Source organism: Onychomys torridus, chromosome 22 (genome assembly GCF_903995425.1).
Source record: "Onychomys torridus chromosome 22, mOncTor1.1, whole genome shotgun sequence".
Classification (NCBI taxonomy): Eukaryota; Metazoa; Chordata; class Mammalia; order Rodentia; family Cricetidae; genus Onychomys; species Onychomys torridus.
The window spans coordinates 13,618,972-13,639,332 of record NC_050464.1 but is presented as its reverse complement, the minus strand read 5'-3'; the positions used below and the strand labels follow the sequence as shown (position 1 = coordinate 13,639,332).

At 37.6% G+C, this 20,361-nt stretch overlaps 1 protein-coding gene across 1 annotated transcript in view; it reads left to right on the top strand.

The window, feature by feature from the left end:
- Positions 1–1,650: 1,650 nt before the first annotated feature.
- The window catches only part of LOC118572617 (cytochrome P450 3A13-like), a 41,523-nt gene continuing 22,812 nt past the window's right edge, over positions 1,651–20,361 (top strand). The window contains exons 1-4 of the mRNA XM_036172344.1: positions 1,651–1,721; positions 6,217–6,310; positions 14,092–14,144; positions 16,604–16,703. Coding sequence (XP_036028237.1) covers positions 1,651–1,721; positions 6,217–6,310; positions 14,092–14,144; positions 16,604–16,703 — 318 coding nt within the window. The remainder of the gene's footprint in view (positions 1,722–6,216; positions 6,311–14,091; positions 14,145–16,603; positions 16,704–20,361) is intronic.

Below are 20,361 nucleotides of genomic sequence, written 5' to 3'. Positions count from 1 at the left end.
TGGGACCTCTCCAATCAAGATTGTAGTGTAGGTCACAGTAGACAGTATCACCCTCTATAGAGTGATACATGTCACATCATATTTCTATGGCAGGTATTCTCTGAGTGTGCATGTAGGATCAGTGAACCCATCCATTAGGTCATCCACATAGAGCATAACATTTAGTGGACCATTAGAAAGTCATTTGTGAACTAAAAACTCTCTTCAACTCAACTGAACCAACCAATTATGATGTCTAATCTGATACAGTCTATGTATTGATACAATATTATATCATTTACATTCTTATTGTCTCTTGCCTTCAGAGAGATTGAACTTTTTCTGGACCTGACAGCTAAGTTAATAATGTACCTTGAGATCACTTAAGATTTACACTGATACTCTACTATATATTCACGGATTGTTTAACCTGCCTTTAAGACAAAAATGTCACAACCAACTTCACTTACCTTCAATTTCCCATGTAATCAGCCTTTACAAACTAAGTTAATGCACAATTTTAATCTTAAATTATATATCCTCCCATGCCCCTGATTCAGTAATGCACGTGTGTGTTGTAATCATTTGCTGAAAGCAGCCCACAGGTTGGAAGCAAACCTATAAATAAATATTGACCATTAATGTTGCAAATAACATACAGATATAGCTTGATATGCTTGCCATTTGGGGGGCGGTACTCTGAGTGTTTCAGTTTTAGTTAGGGTCAGTAAATTATATCCTCCCCTCCACAAAACTCTGCTAAAGATTTCTGTAAAGAATCCCTCATCCATTACCCATGCCATGCTTTCTTTGAGTCCAATAAATACAGAGCTAAGTCCTTTGTTAGGGATACATACACAAGCAGTAGGTACACACAGATTCACAGGTACAAATGACCAACATACCATCACATACTACAGAGAGAGTGTAGGCACAGGGGAAGAAGTGAAGAATTTAAGCTTGAGCTTGTGACACTAATACATTTTGGGACGTATGGGTATATATTTAACGCACCTCACTGACACTGGGAGTACAAAAATAATAGTGAGAAATGCCCATTAATAATGACAGTGTATAAGGGAAATATATACAAAAAACATGAACAGTGCAAAAATGGCAATAAAAGAAATGCATGGGAAGCCAGTTTATCTAGGGATGACATGATTTTTTTTATTTTTGTCAATTTTTTTATTAAATACAATGTTTCATATTCTAGAGTATAGACAGGGTTCCACAGAGACAAACATGCATGTGTAAACATTTATAAATGAAGCTTATGTGCAAATATTTAATGTGTTTTGCAATATAGACAGCCACATAAAAATAAAGGAAATTTCATGTCAATCACGTTATTGCATTTCTGACAAACAGCAATGACCTCTGGTACTACCAGAACATTGGTTTAGTTATTTATTAATTTCCTAGAACTAGAAAGAAGTCCAAATGTAGGTTAACATGAACTATTATGAACTGTCAACAGAACATGTCACTCTTATTCTCCATACCCATATAAGATACACAGTTGGTCTTTCTACTGGCAATAGTGACTGCTCCACCGCCTTTCCTAGAACACAAATACTTCAGATTGGCTTTATGGATTCACATCTTGACTCGTAAGGTGAACTCACATCCTCACCTACTAGGAAAAGAGACTTTTGAGGGAAAAGAGCAATGGATCTGATTCCAAACTTTTCCATGGAAGCATGGACACTTCTGGCTACCTTCCTGATGCTCCTCTATCTGTAAGTAAATGGTAGAATTCCTCTCCTTTGTGGACTTAGAGTTAGGATGATTCTCAGGCCATTTTTCACTGTCAGAAAACCAAAAGATATAATCCAGTGGAAATTCATACATGTATAACTGAACACATTTCTAATGTAACCTAAATCATTTAACTCACTGTGCTTTTCAGCCAAATGTTTTCAACTACTGTTAAAAATCCAACATTGTGAGACAATCCAGGGCAGGTTTAAAATGACTATAGTCCGCTGTTTGTCTTGTTGTTTTTTTGTCATTAGTTTGTCACATTGGGATAGGAAGGTGTGCAGAATATTGAAGCAATATTGAACAATATTGAACAATGAGGGAAACTACACCTGAGATAATAATGATTACTTAGACTCAGGCCTGTCTGTCCAGAGAGTATTATCACAGAGATTATTGGGTTACTGAGAGTAAACTAAGTGCCTGTGGCTGATCATCTAAAGTAAAGAAACCTGTCTTTGTGCCGCCTAGGGTCTAGGAAGAGACAGAACAGAGAAATGATGCTTTATGGAGTTCATTGCCTCATAAGTTCATTTGGATAACACATTTAGCTATTTGAGTTTTCTGGGAAAGATGGGAGCAAATATCCCTTGACCTCAGTAGGGCACAATGACAGATCAATGTAGCCATTCCTCCAAAGTCCACCTCGGAGAGACATGAGTTTATGAAGTTATCACAGGAGTTTGATTAAAAGGTTACTTGCAGGAGCATAAATGACTCAAAGGCAACTGCAGCATCAAAACCCCACACCTGAACAGAGGACTCCCAAAATCGGTATCTTAAAAAATATATTTTTATATTGCCCTTATGAATTTTTTGCATGAATGTATGTATGTGTATCACATGTATGCCTGATGCCCATGTAAGTTAAAATGAGGCATTGGATTCTCAGGGACTGGAATTATAAACTGTTGTTAGCTGTCATTTGGAGGCTAGGAAACCAACCTAGGTAGTCTGAAAGAGCAGACAATACTCTTACCTGCTGAACCATCTCCCCAGTCCAAAAACTGCACCTGGGAAGCTCTGCACAGTTTTCCTTCTGAAGGACAGGAAGGATCAGAGAATCTTGTCATGGGGCTCTGCTGGCGGGCTATCCAATTCCTCTGAGAAACCTCACTGTTCACTGCTTACTTAAAGTTGAGGCAGAATCATGTACACCATGCATTGCAGGTTACTCACACTGATGATGTGTGTTTACTTCCAAAGTCTGAAGAGTCCTTTAGCAGCATTCAAACTCAAGTTTATAAAGTTTTATTACATATTAACTCTAAGACTGAGACCATCAAGTATTAACCAAAAAGTTTATAGTAAGATGGTATATGAAGGGGATTATGTAGTTGGAGTTTTTCTGTCTGGCCCAGTCAGGACAAATCTCTCTTACCCGCCAGTCCCACAGTCGCTCAGACCCAACAAGGAAAACACACAGAGACTTACATTGTTTACAAACTGTATGGCCATAGCAGGCTTCTTGCTATCTGTTTATTCTATCTTAAATTAACCCATTTCTGTTAGTCTATACTTTGCCACGTGGCTTGTGGCTTACCAGTGTCTTTACATGTTGCTTTTCATGGTGGCTGGTGGTGTCTCCTTCTCTGTCTTCCACTTCCCAGAATTCTCTTCTCTCTTGTCCCGCCTATACTTCCTGCCTGGCCACTGGCCAATCAGAACTTTATTTACACAGAGCAATATCCACAGCACTTCCCCTTTTCTTTTTTTTTTAAAGGACGGTTTTAACTTTTACATAGTAAAATTACATATAACAAAACAATTGTCAAGCAACAATTACAGTTACAATATTAAAGAAGATATCCTATCTATCTTATATTTGTGAGTCTAAGGTTTTATATCTAACTTATCTTTTATCATAACTGAGGAAATTATAACTATCTAGTCTTCAACCATATCAAAGACTTCAGAAGGATATAATATTACCTGAGAACCGGGAGAACGATGTAAGCATTATTCAGGAGTCTTGCAAGAGTAGATAGAGACAGCTGGCAGCCTGGACAGTCACCTAATGTTCCTTTGCAAAGTTGGGGCATTTGTCTTCAGCCCATACAGCTAGAGTCTCTCGGTCACTTCTCTCAGTGTCCTGTAGAATGTCTGGCAGTTTCCTCTGCAAAGCAGGAACCTGAAGGACCATTTTGTCAAGCAAAGTTCAGTGGTCACCTTTCTATGGGTCCTGCATGTCCAGGTGATCGAGCAGTCCAGGCAAGAACAGTTTCTTGCCCAAATGGCTATTTTTGCCAAGGTGAAGATAAACTCCATATGAACTGTCTTCAATGCCCATCCTCCTCTCTGAAGTAAATCGGTGCTGCCAGGAGCAGACATGTCTCACTGTCCAGAAAGTCTAAATTTTAAAAATATTTTAAATGCCATATTCTGAAGGTCTTTGAAGTATTTGAAGATTACCTATCTATCTGAAATATCTCTATGTATACCCAGAAGACTTAACTAACATGGCTACGAGTATGATTATCATAGATGACTAATTATTAATCTATTTTTAATTATCCATTACAATTTAAAATGAGCTATATAAACATAATACATTAAACATGAGTATGAGTAGAAATATCCACACAACATAATAAAATTAACTTTAAGTTTGTATTAATAGACTAAAATCTAAACCAATGTAAAACATTTTAAACAAGTTGTTGCTCTTTAGAAGTTCCTTCCTTAATCTACCCTTTCATCCTATTATATCTATATTGTATCCCCTTTTCTTCTTTAGAAAGAGATCTCATTTATAATCAACCTGCTTTAAATAAAAATATTGGGTTTTTTTTATGTCCCACACCAGAGGGCTCTTCTGATTTGGGACACAAGAATCTCTTAACCTTTTCTTTTAACAATGTGCTTGGGTTTTGAGAAGGAGTGAGCCAATTCCATCTCCAAAGCCAGCTTGATAATTTTGGGAATGTGGGCGTAGTTTCTCTTACTACTTCCTGCTGGAGGAGGGCGCTGTATCTTATGGGGACACAAAGAAAATTTTAGGATTACGGAGTAGTCCATTAGGGTGAACCTCTGAGTCAGTTGCCTTGAAACCATTCTGGATGTTGGATCATCTGGGCCATGGTGTCATCGGAGACCTTTCAGGTGGTCTTGGCTGATTAAACCTGATGTATCTTAATCTGGAACAAATCCACAGCCTCTGGCTTTCTGTGGAAACAAAAGCAGAGACTCTTTTCCAAAGCAACATATCCTTATATCCAAAATTTGAAGTCAAGGTACCTTTAAAATTTACATATTTATTTAACTCAACAGCTTTTACTATCAAATCTTTTTCTGCAGTTAAAAGTCCCAAAGACAAGACAAACCAGATTCTCTGTGTAATATCCATCTTTGTAAGACTGAAACATCACTGTGGCTGCTGACTCCGCCCACCTCAGCTTCCCAACATGGCGGTGGTACAGTTTACTGCCAGCTCTGGGTCTGGAGCCATGTGTACCATCAACTATCAGAAGCAGTTCTATCAAAGTAGCACATAGCCTAGAAACCATTTTTTTTCTTTTTTTTTTTTTAAACTCGCAAAGGCTAAATCCACCATGCAGCAGAGTAAAGTGCCACTTGTAGACTCCTCATTCCCGCCACACTGCAGGTCAGACGCAGACGCCAGGATCCCGCCATAGTAGCTCAAACTGGCAGGCTGTCGCTAACTTGAGAGAGACAACTAGGAAGCTGTTTTTAACTCCGTTTTAGAATCTTTTTTATCAGGTTTTAGGTGGAAATTCTTGCCAACACGTTGGACGCCATTTGTAGTTGGAGTTTTTCTGCCTGGCCCAGTCAGGACAAATCTCTCTTACCCGCCAGTCCCACAGTCGCTCAGACCCAACCAAGAAAACACACAGAGACTTACATTGTTTACAAACTGTATGGCTGTGGCAGGCTTCTTGCTATCTGTTTCTTCTATCTTAAATTAACCCATTTCTGTTAGTCTATACTTTGCCACGTGGCTTGTGGCTTACCAGTGTCTTTACATGTTGCTTTTCATGGTGGCTAGTGGTGTCTCCTTCTCTGCCTTCCACTTCCCAGAATTCTCTTCTCTCTTGTCCCGCCTATCCTTCCTGCCTAGCCACTGGCCAATCAGAACTTTATTTACACAGAGCGATATCCACAGCGGGATTATTTTTATTTTCCTGAATTTTTATATTATATTTAGCCCACCTGTTCCCTCACTAAATAAATTCTGGTAATTCTCAATATTTGCATCCAAGTATGTATGTGTGTGTGTATATATATACATATATATATATGTATGTGTGTGTGTATCTACTCATATATAATATATTGCATCAATAATATGCATGAGACATGAATTAGCATATATATGTGTGTATTTATGTATATATAAATATGTATATTTTATATGGCATGTGGGAATGTGTGTATTTATGTGTGTGTATGAATATGAATATTTATGTGTAGGATTAACAAGCTCATGAGCTGATATTTTCCTCAATGTTTTAGGTATGGGACTTCTTCTCATGGACTTTTTAAGAAGCTAGGGATTCCTGGCCCCAAACCTCTGCCTTTTGTTGGGACGATGCTTAACTATAGGAGGGTGAGTACTGTTGGGTTCCCTACTTTGCTTCTTGTAACTGTGTTACTTATACAAACATCGTTAAACCGCATGTAAGCTCATCCATTTTAATGGACATTGGGATTAATTGTAAGGCTTTCAGTTTCCAGAACTGTTTTTGTCACACCCACACCCAGATCATTGCCAGGTTTCCTTGGGTTTTGCTAACATGTGTTTGTGACCTCAAGTTTGTGGCAGATCGAGTATGACTTCAGGTTTGCATCAGGTCAGGTGAGGAATGTAACTGTTGGCACACTAGAACCTGAGGCTAAAATGCTTATGTGTAGACTTTGGGAGCATCAAAGATTTTATTTCTTTTCAGTTCAGATTCAAGAAAAGTACAGTTATTCTTAATAGTATTTAGAGAAATACATGTAAGGTCACTGAGTAGCACCTCATCAACCTGTGTGATTTATTCACATCTGAGTTCAGTAATAACATTTATACTTCTTGCTGAGTCCCTCTGGAACATGCCTATCAGGAAGCAGATAGTTACTTTTGGGGAATGTGCACATATTTGAATCCTCAATTGAACTTTTAATCCCATTATTACTTCCAAGGCTCTAGCCAAGCTTTTACCACCTACAAGAAGATTTGCCTTTAGTCCTTTTCACTTCAAGGTAGAACCTATGCATGACTCTAATCAACAGGAATGTGGGAGATGAGATGATGTTGCCTATGAACCTTGGATATTTAACCAGATTGTGAGATTTGTTTCTTGAAACAGAAGCAGAATAGTTTATACAAAATCACCAATAAAAACATGATTTGACAAATCTGTAATATAGATAGATAGATAGATAGATAGATAGATGTATAAATAGAAATATAGTGTATGATATATAATGTGTACAAATGCATACATATATACATATACATGTACCTATATAATAGGGACTGTGACTTTACATAGAGCCTTTTGGGATGCTTTTTAAAGGAATGCACTCCTGGCCTGTCATTCCCTCGATCATGCCCAGGGGCAGTGCCTATGTGCAGACTGCACTCTTGGCAGATTTGCTTTTCTGAATTCTCAAGGTTTAAGTAATAGATCATACTTCTTCAAAACCAAGGGCTTAAGTTTCTAAGATTTTTATGCTTTCTGCCCCAAGTTGAAAAGGCAATACCTTATTTATGATTTTTGGATGAACTCTTTTTTGGGTATTCTTTGAAACAAACTTCTTGGGTTTTGTTTTTGTTTCAAGTAGTGTCTCCTGTAGACAAGACTGGTCTCAAACATAATGTTCAGATGATGATCATAGATTACTTAATCTCCTCACTCAGTGCTTGTGCATACCATGATATCTTATTTGTAGGTGACTGCATCCCAACCCCATGGCTGAGGATGTACTATGCTGACCCAAACCTATAAGAATAAGAGTTCCAAAAGGTGGAGTTTTGAGAAGGAGAACCAAGGGGGAGAAATAAAAAAGATACGTGGGACATAGATGTCTTACATAAGCTCATGACTTATGCCAAGGAAGTTTACTAATTAGCATAGCTTCTTACATACTGTTAGCAGGGGAAAATGGCCAAGGTGAGCTGAGAACTAAGTCAGAAAATTTTGGCAAAGAGAATCCAGGATGCCTCAGACACTGCTGCCTTATGACTGATAACCACAACCCAAGGAAAACAGTAGGGTCACCAGAAACTGCAACCAAAACTTCATAGAGGCCCAGGCTCCAGACTCAGAGAGAAGCTTTGTAAATCTGTTCCTAAAGGCCACAGAACTGTCATGCCTTTTGTCCTTTTGCAAAGGTATCTGAAAGAACTTTGGATCAGTCTACATCAAACAGTACCTCCTCTCCACTTTTTACTCTTTATGGCCAGATGAGTTATTTGTGTCTAAATGTTTAAGAGCCCAAATAACCCTTAAACCAGCAAATGCCTCCTAATACTGTTAGATGAATTACCAACACTAAATAATCTGAGGATAATAGTGAACAAATGTTTGCAAATGTTAAGGAGATTATATTTGGCAGTTAGTGTAATAAATCTTTGGCTGACTCCAAACAGGAATTGAATGTGGGATGAGCATGGCACATGTTTGTAACTATTTGCTTGATGTTTAGGAAATCTAAAATAAACATTCTCATGTGGCCATATTCCCTGAAAATAATTTTTAATTCTCTTTCATTTCCATTCACATTCATCATAATTTAAAGGAGCATCATGGATGTATTTAAAGCCAACATGATACTGTAAAAGTAATTAACATTGCCTTGTTTGTACTGTATCCCTTAGGCTCAATACCCAAACTTTTAAAGCATTTAATTTAGGTTCTAGTTGTTGTTTTTAATGTTATATATATTCATCAAAGCTCCAGAAGTATTATAAGTAATATGATTAACAAAATGCACAGTTTGAAATAGTTGGACAGGGGCCAATGTGGAAGCAGCTTCTAACTTGAGAGCTGTAAGTACTGCAAAAAAATTATAGTTAAAATAAAATATAGAATTTTTTTACTAAAATCCTGATGTAGTTCAATAATAATGTATTGTGCGAAGTCACCATAGTTAAAATAGCATTAGGTTGTACAGGAACCACAGCAAAGGAAGCCTGTTAAAGTAAAAGAAGGCTCCCATGAACAAAGGCATCTACACAATTATGAGGACACAAGTAACACATGTAATTTTGAAGTGATGTCCCTTTCTTTAACAGAGGGACTCTCAGTCAGTTACATGTATGGAGGGTTACCATAAGCAGTGAGATCAAATATAAAATGATATGCATACCATGGTTAGTCATATTCTCTAAAAATCCCATAGGTCACCTCATTATCTAGGACAGTGACTCACAGCCTAATGTCCTGTTCCTCTAAAGACAGTATAAACAAAAAGTGGCCAATGAGAGGATTCTAGGAAGTTAACTTCATCCAGACCAGGTGAGCACCACTAGTACAAGTCAACTAGCACCTCAGATCATCCATTCAGAGGCAGTAAGTACTTTAGAATAATGGAGCAAGCCACTCAAGGAGAATTCCATTCTGAAGAAAGGCACAGGAAAATCACAGCATTCTTGGAAATATCCACCCAATGGGGTAACCTATGGGTGATCAAAATGATGAAAATTTGATGGTGCTTGATTTTTGATCCCACATGGACCCTTGAACTATAACTTTGCCACTCACTCACCTGAGAAGATCATAGGCGTACTGTCCCATCAAAGACAAACAAATAGGAATAATTTATGATATAACAATATTGTTAAAGTGAGTGGTACCAGGCTCCACAGGTGAAACTTCAGCATTGTCAAATAGAAAGCACACCATTAGTAAATTCCCTAGTAGGCAGGTCTTCCCGTGTGACTGGATGGGCCAAAGGGGGTGTAAGCAATATAGGCCTGGTAGACTTCTGCACTTTTCACATGTGTGTCAGAAAGTAAGGCCAAAACGCTAAAATAAATTGAATGTGAATAATAGGCATTCATGTCTTCTTGACCATGCAAATTCCTTCTGCAGTGAGATGTTTAATCTGTCCCCAACTTGTAAGTGGGCCCTACTACATCAGGTAGACTACAAGGGGTGAACTGGACTGCATTCTGCCTTCAAACTCATCATCATCTGCATCTTTAGCTTCGGTCACCTGTACCACAGCAGATATCTTCATAGCCTGGGAATGCAGGATAAGGTGCTTTGGGACCCAATATGATCTATCAGCTTCCTGTAGGAAAATTCAAACATCCTCTCCTTTACCTGAACACAAGATCAGGATCACACCATTCCTATAAAGCAGGAACTAAGCACAACTTGAGCCTGTCTACTCATAAATGCCCTACTCCAGCTCATCCTTTTTGTTCTGTTCTCAAAAAGAATTAAAAAGTACAACCAAGAAGATCTGTAGAAGTAAGAAGGTATATGTACTCCCAATTTTTATTTTTTCAAGCAAAACTTTAATAGAACCATGAGCAATTTCTCATCTTTGAGGAATACAGGAGAGGCCAGTTTTATGTATAATACATAATGAAGAACAAAATTCCTTAAAGGTATCAGAAGTGTATACTGGAACATTAAACTTTTTTAAATACTTTGGATGGGTCAGCTATAAAAAAAAAAGATTACCAGCAATGAGTAATCCAATGCTTACCAGATTTTTCAGTTAATAAAATAAACATGAGGAGGAACCCAGAATAAATGTCATACTAACATGAATGTATTTGAGGCTGCCAAAAAAATTGAAATGCCTGTAACATCCATCTGTCATAAAGTAGTAAGCACCAGAGATTTTGACCATAGCAAGAAGATGGTAGTTAGGTTACACAAGCAGAAAAATTACAATTTGTCATACTTGATTTCTAGATAACTATAACTGGGGCTGAAGCCTAGCACAGTGCTGAACCAACCATCTGAATAAAATAAGGGGAAGCTAGATCTAAGGCTTGATTCACCTTTTCCAAATGACCAGGAAGACTATAGTGTGCTTGAAAGTATTGGAGAAGTTAAGAAGCCTCCTGGTTCTGATAGTTGTTGGGCGTGCTGAAACAAGTAAAACTTTTCTTCATCCTCAGTCTGTTTTATAAGGGCACCAGGAAGTATTTGAGAATCTTACATGACTTATAAACTGTCAGTGTAAGTGTTTAGAGGTTGAGGCAATGCAAAAGAAATCTATGTTCTGAGAAGACTTACTTGAAACATTCAATGTATGAGAAGTTACTCCTCATTAGGCACCCCAATAGACTCTCACCAAGGAACACATATCTATTTCTGGGAGTGTGTACCTCATATAAAGTGTTGGGATAACTAGGGAGTAGTGCTGGAAAATTTGAATTAAAGGATCTTTAGGATATGAAGAACAAAGCTGGCCCGAAAGGTCAAATAGGGCTTCCTGTCAAGAGTCAGTGAAGGCAAAAAGTGAATCATGTTGTGAAGAGGCGAAGGGGTGAACTATCATGTCAGTTTATCATGCAATAACTTGATGGGCTTGAGAACATCTTTTTTCTGGATAAGCTGAGCAAGGATTTTATAATAAGAAGTCAAGAGGCAGCCAGCGTCAGTGGGCAGAAAAATGCAAACTATAGGTCCTCAAGTTTGCAAGAGTGTTCCAGAATAATATATAGGAGTACCTAACAGTCTAGGAGACAGAAGAAGCATTGTGCCAAAACCGGTGAACTGTGCAAGAGTGATGATTAGATGTACTGATTGTAAGGTGTTTGACCCTCAGAAATAAGCTTTCTAGAAGAGGGCTCATTATCTGCTCTTAATATGGAAAAATAGGGAGTCAAATAATTTGTAGTATGTTTCAGGGAAGGTCTGAGCCAATTAATATCTCCTAGCATTTTTTTTTTAAAAATCAATAAATGTTAGCAGTTACAAATAGATCTTTGTGGGCAAATGGTATGGTCTTTTATAATATGACCTAAATAAGAAAAGGGAGCTTTAACCTCTAATTTTTCTGAGGAAATTTTCAGCTGAGTCTGTTGTAGGTGATGCTGGCATGTGATAAATAACTGAGTAATTAAATTTTCAGTAGGTGCTGAAATCACCTAGGTAATAAATCAACTAAGTAGTAAATAATCATGAGAGAAGATTGTTTCTTCTAACTGGGATTAAGGTTTGAGCAATAAATTATTGACACAAGTTGGAGCTATCAGCCATACCATATAGTAGCATCTCCTATGGATCTCTCATCATAAGTTTCTGAAAACTAGAGGAAGGAAGGCTAAAAGCTAAATGAGGAGGATACTGAGAAGGATGAGGCTTTTGACTCAGTTAGACAAATAGCCAATTCAGGTGATTTTATAATTTCACAAGCAAAAAAGAAGTTTCTCCTCATCCTCTGGGGTATCATGAAGTGAAAGTAATTCAAGAAATTAAGCTACCTCCTCGTCCTCGGGGCCTTTTACCCAATTTTTTCGACATCTTATTTTTATCTTATATCTCCCCATTGGATTTGAGTATATTGTCTAGATCTACAGGGGTGCTGAATTGCAAATGAGTCATAAACAAGCTGTGAGTATACACAATCATGTATAAAATTCCACAGCACAAACCCAAAGCAGGAAACTTATGAGGTCCTCATAAGTGATATTCAGGCTTTAAATTTCCACCTACATGTTTCCATACCTTTAAATTTACAGAACCTTATTCAGGAAACCAAGGACATATTTTTAATGAAAATAAAGAATTTATCTAAGTACCATAGCGATACATATCAAAGCATAAGTAGATGAAGCATATGAATGAAAAGAGATTGTTCTTTACAATCTTTTTCCTCCCATGTTTTACTCTCAGCTATTCCTCCATTCTTTCTTACAGGTCCCCAAGTCTGACAGTTTTTGTACATTTAGCACATTAACACTCATTCTTGGTGACTTCTAGTAATCTTGAGCCCTGCATTGAGTACCAAATTACAAGAACTGGAAGGAATGAGGATCCCAAAGGAGAAGGTGGTGAGATGTTTTAGAATATTTGTTTGAGACTAAAGAAGACATGTTGCTGTGACCAGGAGGTCTTGCATAATATGATGTATTGTATCAGAATTTTATTAAGCACCATAGCTTTTCACATGCTGCTTATAAAGGAGAAATGGCCCAGGTCAGCATACAGCTAAATCATACAATGCTGGCAAAAAGAAAACAGAATACCTCTGACACAGATGCATCATGGTTGAACCACAGCCCAGGAATAAGTCAAATCCCCACAAAACTACAACCTCCCTTCTTTTGAGGCACTGGCTACAGCCCTATATTGGACTTTTCCAATTCAGTTCCTGGACAAGGACTAAGAAGTAATTTTCCCTTTGTAATTTCATTAGGGTCTTGGAAAGTGCTTTGGTTTATTCTGCTTTAAATACTAGGCAAAGAACTCTACACATTAGGCTCTGTCACCTGCCTGGAGACATAGTTTCATATAGTTGATATTCACAGGAGCTGAATATGGAGTATTCTTCTGTAGAATGCTTACTTAGAATGGAAAAAGCCCTAGACTTGATCCCAGTACCATATAAACTGGACATGGGGGCACACACCAGTAATCCCTGCACTCAGGAGGATCAGAATTTCAAGGTCAGTCTTAGATATACAGAGAGTTTGAGTCCAGGATGAGTTACTTAGGATTCTATCCCCCAAGATTACAATTGCCAATTAATGATTACATGCATTTTTTCACAGAGTTTGGGAGTGAAAGTTCAAACTGAGCATTCAATTTTAAGTTTTCTTTATGTGAGGCAGCATATCCTCACCTTTCCATATTGAACAGGGACACTAGAAGGAAAAAACCATATGCTTCCTTGCTAGTTTTCATTTAATATTATGAAAGGCAATTATGTAAATCTAATATGCCATGTAAATGAATGTTGTCTTCAATTTACTGACTATACTGAAATCCTGGAGAAGTCATCAAGTGAGTGAAAGGGGCAGTGAGCAGTAAGAAGCAAATACATTTTGTAAATTCATGGCAATCTTCCTGACTGTTGTTGCCCTCAAGTATCTAAGGAGGGGAAAAGACAGAGTGTTCCCAGATTTCAGGGTCAAAACAAAACCAGAGACCTTACCAAAGATAAAGACAGTTGCTACTTTTAATAGAGAAGGAGCATGTTTGGAATGTACAATATCCCCAAAAGAATCATGGATATCTTTAAATTCCCCATGTCAAGTGTTTCCTGTATTTTCTTTTTTCTCTCAGAGAACTTGAAAGGATTTCCATTAATTGCTTGGAAGGAAAATTAAATAATGAGCCTGATGTCCTGGGATGTGAGAAATTTGTTTCCCATTTGGTGGCCAATACAGGTAGAAAAATAATGACTTTTCATTTTCTTTTCTTTTCTCAGGGCATATCGGAATATGATATAGAATGCCATAAAAAGTATGGAAATATGTGGGGGTGAGTATTCTGCAAATGTCCAATATGTAGATTTGTTACGATGTAACACTGAACTGTATGAGAGAACTTTTTCAGTACAGAGTTAATTGAGTCACGTTTACCTGATTTCAAGTGTCTGAAACCTTGTCTTGCCAAGGGTTCCATAAGTATGTTGGTGCTCACAGTCTGAATTAAGATGAGGACTTTGCAGACATAATTTGTCTGCATCCTTTGATGTTCCAGAGACACCTAGCCTTACTTTAACCCAATGTCTTATAAGGGTTCCTGCCTCTATTTATTCTTTCTTGAGACTTTAAAAAGTTGTAAGATTATGTTAATTCAGATGCATGTAATATGTGCTCATAATTTCAGGAGAGTGTCCCCTGCCCATACTGATTTACACTTAGATAAAAGCAAAAGTAATTTTATAAAAAAAATATATTTCCAGTAAATATGGACTCTTCAAAGATAGGTAGGTTAAGGGGAAAATAAGCATATTTGGGGTTTTTTGTTTGTTTAATTTAATGTGTATATAAAGTATAGTTTTCACGACCCTAAGAAAGGCACAGGGATCACCCAATGACAGAGAAATGGATGAGATCTACATGAACAACCTGGACGTGAGTGGGGGTAATGAAGGGCAAGGTTCGAGGGAAAGGGAGTTTAGGGTAGCAGGAGATCCCAGCTGGATCAAGAACAGAAAGGGAGAACAAGGAATAGCAGACCATGATAAATGAAGACCACATGAGAACAGGAAGAAGCAAACTGCTAGAGAGGTCCACAGAAATCCACAATGATACATCCACTGTAGACTACTGGCAATGGTTGAGAGAAAGCCCAAACTGACCTGGTCTGGTGACCAGATGACCAAAAACCATAACAGTTGAGTTGGAACTCTCATCCAATAACTGATGGAAGTGAATGCAGAGATCCTCAGCCAGGCCTCAGATGGAGCTCCAGGAGTCCAACTGTCGAGAAAGAGAGGGGATTGTATGAGCAAGAATTGAGACCAAGATTGGAAAAAGCACAGGGACAAATAGCCAAACTAATGGAAACATATGAATTATGAACCAAAAGCTGTGGAGCCCCCAGCTGGATCAGGCCCTCTGTATAAGTGAGACAGTTGAGTGGCTTGGACTGTTTGGGAGGCATCCAGGCTGTGGGACCCGGACCAGTCCTTAGTGCATGAGCTGGCTGTTTGGATCCTGGGGCTTATGTGGGGACACTTTGCTCAGCCTGGAAGAAGGGGTCTGGACCTGCCTGTACTGAATCTACCAGGTTGAGCTGAATCCCCAGGGGAGTCTTTGCCCTGGAGGAGATGGGAATGGTGGGGAGGGGCTGGAGGAAAGCAGGAGGAGGGTGGGGAGGACAGGGGAACCCATGGCAGATATGTAAAATTAAAACACAAATATCCGTATAAAAAATAAAATTTGAAATAAAAAAGTATAGTTTTTTTTATTTTTATTAATTCCACTTTTGTTTGAAGTTATAATGTAATTGTATCCTTTCTCCTTTCCCTTTACTCCTTCAAACACACACACTCTGGTTTTCATTTATTGTTGTTACATGACTATATGTATACCTAAGTGCATTTATATTCTTAAGTATGGCCTATTTAGTCTACAAAGTGTTTTTGTATGGATGTTTTCAGAACTGACTATGTGGAATCGGGTAACCAGTTTGTGTGCTCTTCCCTGGGGTAGAAAATTTCTCTCATTCTCAGGTATTCTTACCTGCCTGTACTTCTTTCTAATGGTTTGAGGCATCCTGGGCCATGCCCCATTGCTTATTTTTTTGAGACCAGGTCTCAACATATCCGACATTGGTCTGGAAGTCGCTATGAGTCCATATTGGCCTCCACGTTTCAGTCTTGGAGGCTGGCAATTCCAAACTTTGTTGAATTTTCTTTTGCTTTTCAATTTTTGTTACATTTTATACAAGGCATTGACTTTTTAACAAGAATGTGTATGGTTATTTCCTCTCAACACATATCACTTGCTTTGAAGAAAAGTTGTTGGATGTGTTATACCAAGCTTTTGACTTCTGGACTTGTTTCATAAATTATTTTGTGTGATGGTTGAGGCAACTGGGGATTTGTCTAGAGCTTGGGAAGAAGTAACATCACTATGTTGTGTGCCACAAGCAAGGTGCTATAGGCTCTGCCTCTTCTACTCTTCCCATCAATCAGTAGAAACCACAGTACTAATCACAGCATCTGCTGAGCTGACATGGTCAATAATAACATGTGACCAAAAGCCATGGGCATGTTCTGCTGCATTTCTATTGGCCTCAAGGAAAAATTCCTTGAAATATTATTGCTGCCAATTGTTAATAATTTGTCCTTAGGTGCAATAGCATACCAGTGAATAAACACTTGCTATTCTTACAGAAGACCAAGGTTTAGTTCACAGAAGCATGTATTATAGAACCAGAGGTAACATCAGGATCAAAATGTAATCATCTCTGTTTTCCCAATACAGGCTATATGATGGGCAGTACCCTGTGCTGATCTTCACAGAACCAGACATGATCAAGAATGTATTAGTTAAAGAATTTTATTCTGTCTTCACAAATCGAAGGGTAGGTATTCCTTTTTTAAAATGTGAGGATTATATACACCAAACATGTTATACATAGAAATATATATGTATAGAAATATGTATACATGTATTCAATAACAATTATAGAAACAACAAGGCATGAATATGAAAAGAGAAGGAAGGTATATAGGGAAGTGTTTGGAAGGGAGACATGTTACAATTAATTTATAATTTCAAATATAAAAAAATAAAATATAAGTATTCACTTAAAAAATATTTTATGATCCCACATAGTCTAGCAGTAAGGATTCCTGGTTTTTGCTCAGGGGACCTAGGTTCCACTTTGGATATAAGGACATCTGTATCTTTCAAAAAAATCAGTCAGGCTGTGTTGCTGCACACCTTTAATCACAGCATGCAGGTGGATCTTTGTGAGTTTGAGCCCAGCATGGTCTACAAATCAAGTTCCAGCATAGCCAGGGTTACACAAAGGAACCCTGTCTTGTAAAGCAATAACAAACAAACAAACAAAAAACATTATTATGAAAGACTGGAGATGTTGCCAAGTGGTAGATTAACCTGACCTAGAGTTCAATCTCCAGCATCAAAAAAATGAACAAACATTTTATTATGAAATTCTTATGTATTTACCAAATTTTGAAACAATGTACAAGGCATGCTATGTATCTTCACGCTGTTTAACTCAGGTGGGAGGTGTCAACCTTTCCTTAGGAGAAATTGTCAGCACTCAGAGATAAACAAAGATCTTCTTTCACTAGTTCACAACCTTTGAAGAGGCCCAAATTTGCTGTCTAAGTGGGTATTTATGATGGTCACTTCTCAAGGGGGAAGAGCAGATGTGACCCTGGTCAGCAGGGGACGGACAAACAGGGTCACAAAGCAGAAGTCAGTAGTTCATTTTTGTAGCTCTGCTGTCTCAGGACAGAGACTGGTTGTTACTGTCTCCTTATACTTATGCCACCCCATAGACCCTAAGGAAGCTTGGTAATCATAATTAAGGTTAAAGTTGGTGTTTTCCTTTCTCCTTCAGTTTTTCCTAGGCAGTTTATCATTTATTTTATTTGGCAGTGTGTTTAAGCTTTTTTATTAAGTGTCGGTGCTTGCATTCAAGCTCAGTTTTGTTTGATGACAGAGCTAAGATAATTTATCCACATCTATATACCTCCTTGTATATTCAGCTTAGAATGATATAGCTTCTGCATCCCAAATGCTGGTATTAAAGACGTGTGCCCCAACTGCCCAGCTATATTTTTTGTCTTAGCCATTCTGACAGGTATAAGATGGTATCTCAGGGTCATTTTGATTTGCATTTCTCTGATGACTACTGATTTTGAACATGTCCTTAAATGTCTTTTGGCAATTTGAGATTCTTCTGTTGAGAATTCTTAGTTTAGCTCTGTAACCCATTTTTTAATTGCATTATTTGATATTTTGCTGTCTAGTATATTGGGTTCTTTATATATTTTTAGAGATCAGCCCTCTATTAAATGTGGGGTTGGTAAAGATCTTTTCCCATTCTGTGGGCTGCATTTTTGTCTTATTGATAGTGTCCTTCACCTTACAGAAGCTTCTCAGTTTCAAGAGGTTCCATTTATTAATTGTTGCTCTCAGTGTCTATGCTACTGGTATTATATTTAGGAAGCGGTCTCCTGTGCCAATGCATTCAAGGTTATTTCCCACTTTCTCGTCTATGGGATTTAATGTAACTGGATTTATGTTGAGATCTTCGGTCCATTTGGACTTGAGTTTTGTGCATGGAGATAGATATATGGATATATTTGCATTCTTCTCCATATAAATATCCAGTTATGCCAGCACCATTTGTTGAAGATGCTTTCTTTTTTCCATTGTACAATTTTGGCTTTTTTGTCAAAAATCAGGTGTTCCTAGGTGTGTGCATTAATGTCAGTGTCTTCAATACAATTCCATTGATCAATGTGTCTGTTTTTATGCCAATACCAAGCTGTTTTTATTTTTTTATAGCTGTATAGTAAAAGTTCCTTTATTGTATAAGAATGTTTTGGCTATCCTGGGATTTTTTATTTTCCCATATGAAGATGAGTATTGCTCTTTCAACATCTGTGAAGAAGTGCTTTGGGATTTTGATGGAGATTGAATTGAATCTGTAGGTTGCTTTTGGTAAGATTGTCATTTTCACTGTGTTGAGCCTACCTGTCCATGAACATGGGAGATCTTTCCATTTTCTGATATGTTCTTCATTTTCTTTCTTCAAATATTTAAAGCTTTTGTCATTCAGGTCTTTCACTTGTTTGGTTAGAGTTTCCCCAAGATATTTTATATTTATGGTTATTGTAAAAGGTGATATTTCTCTAATTTCTTTCTCAGCCCACTTATCATTTTAGGGTAAGAGGACTACTGAGTTTTTTTAGTTAATCTTGTATCCTGCCACATTACTGAAGATGTTTATCAGCTGTAAGAGTTCCTTGGTAGAATTTTCAGGGTCACTTATGTAGAATATCACATCATCTGCAAATGGTGAAAGCTTGAATTCTTCCTTTCTAATTTGTATCCACTTGATCTCCTTTGCTTGTCTTATTGCCCTAGCTAGAACTTTGAGCACTTTATTGAATATATATGAAGAGAATGGACAACCTTGTCTTGTTCCTGATTTTACTGGAATCACCTTGAGTTTCTCACCATTTAGTTTGATGTTGGATGTTGGATTGTTGTAAATTGCCTTTATTATGTTTGGGTATGTTCCTTATATTCCTGATCTCTCTAAGACCTTTATCATGAAGGGGTGCTGGTTTTTGTCAAAGACTTTTTCAGCATCTCATGAGATGATCATGTGTTTATTTTCTTCCAGTTTGTTTATATGGAGGATTTCATTGACAGATTTCCATACGTTGAACCATCCTTGCATCCCTGGGATGAAGCCTACCTGATCATGGTGGATGATTTTTTTTATATGTTCCTGGATTCAGTTTGCTAGTATTATATTGAGAATTTTTGCATCAGTGTTCATGAGAGAAATTGGTCTATAATTCTCTTTCCTAATTGCATCTTTATGTGGTTTGGGTATCAGAGTAACTGTAGCCTTATAAAAAGAGTTTGGTAATGTTCCTTCAGTTTCTGTTGTGTGAAACAATTTAAGAGTATTGGTATTAGCTCTTCTTTGAAATTCAAGTAGAATTCTGCACTGAAACTATCTGGCCCTGAACCATTTTTTGGTTGGGAAACTTTTGATGACTGCTTCTATTTCCTTAGGGGTTATAGGTCTATTTAAATTGTTTATCTGATCTTGATTTAATTTGGTATGTGGTATCCAAAAAATTATCGATTTTTTTTTTTCATTTTCCAGTTTTGTGGAGTACAGGCTTTCAAAGTATGACCTAATGATTCTCTGGATTTCCTAAGTGTCTGTTATTATACTCCCCTTTTCATTTCTGATTTTGTTAATTTGGATATTCTTTCTCTGCTTTTTGGTTAGTTTGGACAAGGGCTTGTCTATCTTATTGATTTTCTCAAAGAACCAACTCTTTGTTTCATTGATTCTTTGTATTGCTCTCTTTTTTCTATTTTATTGATTTCAGCCCTCAATGTGGTTATTTCCTGTCTTCTATTCCTCCTGGGTGACTTTGCTTCCTTTTGTTCTAGAGCTTTCAGATGTGCTGTTAAGTCACTAGTGTGAGAGTTCTCCAATTTCTTAATGTAGG